This window comes from Borostomias antarcticus, assembly GCF_949987555.1.
Source record: "Borostomias antarcticus genome assembly, chromosome: 1".
NCBI lineage: Eukaryota > Metazoa > Chordata > Actinopteri > Stomiiformes > Stomiidae > Borostomias > Borostomias antarcticus.
The window spans coordinates 27,305,385-27,313,243 of record NC_140234.1 but is presented as its reverse complement, the minus strand read 5'-3'; the positions used below and the strand labels follow the sequence as shown (position 1 = coordinate 27,313,243).

Genomic DNA, 7,859 nt, shown 5'->3' with positions numbered 1-7,859 from the left:
CTGACTCTCTCTCTCTCTCTCTCTGACTCTCTCTGTCTCTCTCTCTGACTCTCTCTGTCTCTCTCTGTCTCTCTCTGTCTCTCTCTGTCTCTCTGACTCTCTCTGTCTCTCTCTCTCTCTCTCTCTCTGACTCTCTCTGTCTCTCTCTCTCTGACTCTCTCTTTCTCTCTCTGTCTCTCTCTGTCTCTCTGACTCTCTCTGTCTCTCTCTCTCTCTCTCTCTCTCTCTCTCTCTCTGACTCTCTGTCTCTAATCTGACTCTCTCTCTCTCTCTCTCTGACTCTCTGTCTCTCTCTCTCTCTCTCTCTCTCTCTGACTCTCTCTGTCTCTCTCTCTCTCTCTCTCTCTCTGACTCTCTCTCTCCCATTCTTTTTCTGACTCTGTCTCTCTCCTCTTTCTCTGACTTAAGCATTCTCTCGTTCTGACTCTTTCAGGCTTTCTCTCCCTCTCTCTCTGGCTCTTTCTCTTCCATTCTCTCTCTTTGACTGTCTGTCTCTCTCTCTGACTATCTGTTCGTCTCTCTCTCTCTCACTCTGACTCAATCTGTCTGTCTCTCTTTCTCTTTGACTGTCTCTCTATCTCTCTCTGTCTCTCTCTCTCTCTCTCTCTCTCTCTCTCTCTCTCTCTCTCTGACCCCCCCTCTCTGATTAATTATGTAGCCCTACTGTATGTGCACATTCTGGGGACACAGTAGCACAGTTTAAGAAGAGAACACCCCCGGCTACATTTGGCTCATATCTCTCCATTATAAGAGCCTCTCAACATGTGATTGTGATTGATGGTGAATGTTATTAACCTGGCAACATGTTTTTTCCCCCCATTAGAAATCCCTTTGTGAGGCGGAGGACCTGGTCTCAGGTAATGTGACTGCAGAGGAGGGAGATGGGAGTGTGTGTGAGATGGGAGTGTGTGTGAGATGGGAGTGTGTGAGGGAGATGGGAGTGTGTGTGAGATGGGAGTGTGTGTGAGATGGGAGTGTGTGTGAGATGGGAGTGTGTGTGCAGTGGGCCTCCCAGCCTAAGGAGTTGACATTTAAAATAGTTTTACTTCAGAAAACGAGGGTTTGTCATCCAGTTAGAGGAAAAGGGAAAACACCTTTCCTCTGATTCTCCCCCTGTAGATTAAATATGCGCAAATACTGTTCATTATAGTGTGCATAGGCAAGGCAAGTTCATTTGTATAGTACATTTCAGCAACAAGGCAATTCAAAGTGCTTTACATGAGACATTAAAAGCATCAAGACAAAGTGCAACACATAAAAGGTCATATAAAACGAAATGCCAAAAAAATAAAAAGGACATTCAAAACAAAATGTAGGAAAAATAAAATGCATGAATAAAAGTAACAGTGCAGTGTAGGAATAAATTATTATTTGATTCAATAAAAAGCAGCAGCAAAAAGACAACAGTGAATGGCTTGCCTGCCCTGTCACAGATGACCTTATGAAATTTACAGTTTATGAAAGATGTAGGCGTCTATAAGCAGAGAACAGACCCTCTGGGCAAGTCTCCCACTTCAGGATCTGATTCTGAGATGATGTCACTTTCAATCAGGTTTGCAGATAACGTAGCTACGACAACCCAAATGGATGACATCGATTGTGCCATGGTGGGGATATGGCTCTCAAACGTCTCTCTGTCCTTCTCTCTGTCTTTTTCGCTGTATGCCACCATTCTTTCTTTCTTTCTTTCTTTCTTTCTTTCTTTCTTTCTTTCTTTCTTTCTTTCTTTCTTTCTTTCTTTCTTTCTTTCTTTCTTTCTTTCTTTCCTCTCTCTCTCTCTCTCTCTCTCTCTCTGTACCTCATGTGCAGGGGTTGGGCAGGACAGTGCTGACATCCTCTCCCTCTTGTCGAAGAGAGACTTTGAGGGTTTCCGACTCTCTGTGAGGAGAGAGCACGCCTCTCTGCGCTTCTCTGAGAACAACACGCTCCTGCACTACGCCGTGGCCAGCGGAGACGCCCGCAGCGTCCAGCAGCTCCTGACCCTCGGCGCCCAAGTCAACTGCCCCAGCACGCGTGGCTACACGCCCCTCATCATCGCCGCCCTGCGCGGCCTCCATGAGATCAGCTCCTTATTGGTGGAGGGCGAGGCGGACGTCAACCAGGGAGACGCCGACGAGTGGACGCCGCTCCACTTTGCCGCTCAGAGCGGCGACGACAGAGCCGTCCGTCTGCTATTGGACCACGGAGCGCGGGCGCGTGCCAGGGAGAAGGCGGGCTGGACACCGCTCCACCTGGCGTGTCAGAACGGGCACGAGAGCGTGGTCAGGCTCTTGCTGTCCCGATTGGACGATCCCCCGAGCGGAGGGGAGGAGCCTCGGGTCAGGACGCCTCTTCACCTGGCCTCCACCTACGGACACGTCAGCATCGCCAAGCTCCTCCTCTCCCAGGGGGCGGACCCTAACGTGACGGACCAATCGCAGGCCACGCCATTGCATCTGGCCGCTGAGGCGGGCCACTTCCGGGTGGCGAGGCTCCTGGTGAAGCAGGGGTCGGAGGTCAACCGCACGGACGCCAGGCGCTACACGCCGCTCCACCTCGCCACCCTGAAGGGTCACATGGGCATCTGCAGGCAACTGCTGGGCCACGGCGCCGACCCCGCCCCCCAGACCAGCCAGGGGTGGACCCCCATGCACCTGGCGGCCCTCGGGGGCCACGCGGCCCTGGTACTCCTCCTGGAGAGCCACGGGGCCGAGCTGAACGCGCGGGGGGAGGACGGCTGGACCGCGCTCCACCTGGCCAGCCATCACGCCCGGGAGGATGTGGTGGCCAAGCTGCTGGCCGCCGGCGCGTCCCCTTCCCTGGCCGAGGACGCGGGCTGGACCCCGCTCCACCTGGCGTGCCACAGCGGCAGCTTCCCCAGCGTCCTCCAGCTCATCTCCCACGGGGCCCCCGTCAACGCCAGGAACCGGGGGCAGTTCACGCCCCTTCACCTGGCGGCCGGCCGGGGGCACGGCGCCGTGGTCCGGGCGCTGCTCCTCAACGGGGCGGAAAGGAGGCCGGAGGACAGCGCGGGCTGCACGCCGCTGGAGCTGGCCAGGAGATGCCAGAGAGAGGAGGTGGTCCAGGCCCTGGTAGAGGAGTAGAGAGGAGGAGGAGGAGGAGGAGGAGAAGGAGGAGGATTTAACTGATTTATGGTTCGGGACTCTTTTATGGGAAATACTTTTCCCTCTTAAGTTAACTATTCAGTGCATTGCCAGGGACTGGGTTGATTTATGACCTGAGGACCCAGCGGAGGGGGAATGACTCCCTCTCTCACAGTAACACAGAAATAATTCAGCATAGCATTACAGCCGGAAGGTAAGCATCGATTCCCTAGGTGGGAGTTACATCATGCTGCCTCCTATATGTAGGCCTACTAATGAACACAAACACCTTTTCCCTGTAAACTTTAGCTGTCAAATTTTTCATGTGCTTTTTTGGGGGGGTTTGTTTTGTTTCGCGAGGTGTGCAATTAAGCTTCCGTGTATTCTTATAACTTTAAGGTTTTGCGCTGTGTGGAGTGTGAGTGCTGGATGTGATGTGAGCTCCAACCATCTTCACTCTGACGACCACTGTGGTACCTTGTGTTGCAGTAAGGGCTCAGTTGCCATGGTGATGTGTTGTGTTGAGTAGAGCTTATCAAAGAGAATAAAACGCACACCGGGAATGTTCAGAGCTGCTGGTAGCGGGGAACGCACTGATGTAGAAAAAATAAGAAAACACACAATTAATGTGTCAGTACACTTCAGCTCAATGCAATGGTATAGAACAAAGACAAACCTGCACACTCGGGTCTAGATGCCAAAAAAAGTTGAGTGGACAACGTGACCAAGGCTACGGCTGAAACGTTGTCCACTTAACGTGTTTGCATCTAGACATGAGTGTGCGGTGTCTTCTGTTTCCTGTTGCGTTGTGTTGAGCTGAAATGTGACACATTAATTGTCGAGAGCAGCTGCGTTCCTGGCATACAGCAGCCCACAAAAACACAAACATGTTTGTGTTGAAATGTGAAAATGCTCTTCCTGTGTGCACATTTACCTTGCTTACAATTTACTGTATGTTGTATAAACTCCATAAAAAGAGTGCTATGACGAAGAACCATTTGAAACAGTAAAAGAACCTTCAGAAGTGTCCCAGATACAATCGAACCCTTTTCAGGTCAGTAAGGTGCTGTCTTGTCTGTCCTGAGAAGGGTTCTATCAGGAACATTTCTACAGAGTACTCTGTGTAGGTTCTGCATACTTAGCTACTGTTACATATATGTCACCTGTCAACAAACACACTGGATCAGCTAGTATTAAAACTGTCACCTGTTATCCGATCAGATAACAGTGATGCAGAGCTCTCTCTCTCTCTCTCTCTCTCTCTCTCTCTCTCTCTCTCTCTCTCTCTCTCTCTCTCTCTCTCAAATTCAAGCTTTATTGGCAAGACAGGTACAAAAACCCACCCCCAAGCTCTCTCTCTCCCTCTTTCTCTCTTCACAAAAGAGGGTACCTTGTCTGTCTTGTGTGTGAGATTCGCCAGGGAGACATTTGAAGCATATTCCTTTCTCTCCCCCATTCTCTCTCTCTCTCTCCCCCATTCTCTCTCTCTCTCCCCCATTCTCTCTCTTTCTCTCCCCCATTCTCTCTCTCTCTCTCTCCCCCATTCTCTCTTTCTCTCCCCCATTCTCTCTCTCTCTCTCGTCAGAGCAGCGTTTCTCCTCCTGCCTGCCCACATAGAGCTGATCTCACATGAACACGATAATTTCCCTGATCCTGATTTTCCAGTCATGAACACTTACTATGAACGTGCCTCCCCAGGTCCAGAGGGCCACAGACTCACCTCCTCTACATTGACTGTAGACTGTAGACTCAACCCCTCCACATTGGCTGTAGACTGTAGACTCAACCCCTCCACATCGGCTGTAGACTGTAGACTCAACCCCTCCACATTGGCTGTAGACTGTAGACTCACCTCCTCTACATTGGCTGTAGACTCAACCCCTCCACATTGGCTGTAGACTGTAGACTCACCTCCTCTACATTGGCTGTAGACTGTAGACTCAACCCCTCCACATTGGCTGTAGACTGTGGACTCAACCCCTCCACATTGGCTGTAGACTGTAGACTCAACCCCTCCACATTGGCTGTAGACTGTAGACTCAACCCCTCCACATTGGCTGTAGACTGTAGACTCACCTCCTCTACATTGGCTGTAGACTGTAGACTCAACCCCTCCACATTGGCTGTAGACTGTAGACTCAACCCCTCCACATTGGCTGTAGACTGTAGACTCACCTCCTCTACATTGGCTGTAGACTCAACCCCTCCACATTGGCTGTAGACTGTAGACTCACCTCCTCTACATTGGCTGTAGACTGTAGACTCAACCCCTCCACATTGGCTGTAGACTGTGGACTCAACCCCTCCACATTGGCTGTAGACTGTAGACTCAACCCCTCCACATTGGCTGTAGACTGTAGACTCAACCCCTCCACATTGGCTGTAGACTGTAGACTCACCTCCTCTACATTGACTGTAGACTGTAGACTCAATCCCTCTACATTGGCTGTAGACTGTAGACTCAACCCCTCCACATTGGCTGTAGACTGTAGACTCACCTCCTCTACATTGGCTGTAGACTCAACCCCTCCACATTGGCTGTAGACTGTAGACTCACCTCCTCTACATTGGCTGTAGACTGTAGACTCAACCCCTCCACATTGGCTGTAGACTGTAGACTCAACCCCTCCACATTGGCTGTAGACTGTAGACTCACCTCCTCTACATTGGCTGTAGACTCAACCCCTCCACATTGGCTGTAGACTGTAGACTCAACCCCTCCACATTGGCTGTAGACTGTAGACTCACCTCCTCTACATTGACTGTAGACTGTAGACTCAATCCCTCTACATTGGCTGTAGACTGTAGACTCAACCCCTCCACATTGGCTGTAGACTGTAGACTCAACCCCTCCACATTGGCTGTAGACTGTAGACTCACCTCCTCTACATTGACTGTAGACTGTAGACTCAACCCCTCTACATTGGCTCTAGACTCAACCCCTCTATATTGTCTGCAGACTCAACCCTTCCAACTTGGGGTGGTTGAACGCCAGGGGCATCATTTATAAAGCTTGCGTACACACAAAAGAATGCGTACGCCACTCCTGAGTAAACGAGTAAAAAAGTTCGGGATTTATAACTTGACGGGAGAATGGCGGAGTTTCCCGATAAAGAACCTTCTTAAGGAACCTTTCTTAAGCAACCCTTTGTATGGGAGTTAAGAAGTACTTTGGAGTGCTTTTTAACTCGTTTGGTAAACCGGGCCAATGACAATCACACCTATTCCATATAATCATGTCCGTGGGTGGGTATAAAAAGACATGCAATTCCAATGCATAATGATGCACAATGGCTGTTTTATATGTACTGCTGTTTGATGATGTGGATGAAGGAATTCGGAGAGAGCGAGTCTTCAGGGACCGGCGAGACCTACTGGCCAATGACCACGAGTGGCTCATGAGCTGCTTCCACTTTTTTGCTGCCACGTTTGCGGTCATGATAGATTTGGGCTGCATCGATTTCTGTGAATTGGAGGGGTTTCACTGACCATTTATGGGCATTTATGGGCGTTAAGAGGGTGGGACAAAACGCGCGCTCACGTGCATCAAGTTTAGAGTTGATTGAGATTCATAATGGAGAACCGGCGTGGGACGTGCGTGCGCACTTCGTTATAAATGGGAGAATTATTGTGCGTACCTTTTGGAACTTGCGGATGTCCGCAACCCTTAGTACGCGAATCCTGAGCAAGGTTTTCTAAATAAGGCCCCAGGACCTGGATGAGCACCTGCATCATTTCGTCAGTGTGGAAAGGGTGAATCCTCCTGATGTTGTAGAGCAGGAATTAGGCCAATATTCATTACTCATGAAAAATGAGCCATCAGATGTTACGATCATTTAAAAACAAGCAACCCCTCCTCCTTCCATTACAAAGCCATTACATTCCAAGAGATTAGCAAAGGATGTGACCAGGAAATCAATAATCAGGGAAATGACAACAGCAGTTGTTCACTCAGCCAGCTACCCCTGAGGCTCAGTTAACCAACACCTACTGTACCAACACTACAGGTAATTAATTATCTCCCATTGGAAAGAATCACCAAAATCCAAAAAAGTATATTTGAATGCTAATTAGAAGTAAGCAGGCAGTACACCGTGGCAGAATACCTGATTACAGTGACTAATTAGAAACTGGGGAAAACACTGACAAAGTACAGACACAGTAGGCACAGCCTGGTAATAGATACAGGCCTTCACAGGCTGACTGCCCAGGAAAACAGGCTGCACCCTGTGCCCACTGCTCAGAGAGAGGTGGAAACTGACATGAACAATGAACAATACAGAGAGACATGTTTCCCCAAGTTTGAGAGTAGCCTTCTGTATGTGCCCTGAGTTTGCCTGCATGAGCCCACCAGAAAAACTGTACTTTTACATTAGGAGAAAGGACAAAGCAGATAAATGTTTTATCCTGCCACACCAACAGAGCACTTGTTCAATTAAGTTCTTGTTCATACATTGTTTGATTGACTGGTTGGTTAATTGATTGATTAACTGTTTGATTGTACCATATCATAATCATAAGCATAATTAGATGTATTGCTATGCAGTTTTTCAATGTACTAGGAATTTGCTTTCGGTCGTGGTGCATAACATGGAGACAACATTGGACAGGGTGCAGGGACGAGACAGGACAGCGCAAAGACAGGACCGTGCAAAGGGCAAGTACAAAATGTGTATGTGAGTGTGTTACTGTATGGTGTGTGCGGTGTGATATGTGAGTGTGGTGGGTCTTATACAATACATTCAGGTCATATGCAAGTGTCTATCAACGGTGGTG

The 7,859-nt window shown here is 49.3% G+C and overlaps 1 protein-coding gene across 1 annotated transcript in view; it reads left to right on the top strand.

Moving 5' to 3' along the window:
• Positions 1 to 3,083, top strand: part of ankk1 (ankyrin repeat and kinase domain containing 1) — a gene marked incomplete at both ends in the record, with an annotated part of 13,052 nt that extends 9,969 nt beyond the window's left edge. The window contains 2 exons of the mRNA XM_084454648.1: positions 824 to 857; positions 1,810 to 3,083. Coding sequence (XP_084310774.1) covers positions 824 to 857; positions 1,810 to 3,083 — 1,308 coding nt within the window. The remainder of the gene's footprint in view (positions 1 to 823; positions 858 to 1,809) is intronic.
• Positions 3,084 to 7,859: the final 4,776 nt, after the last annotated feature.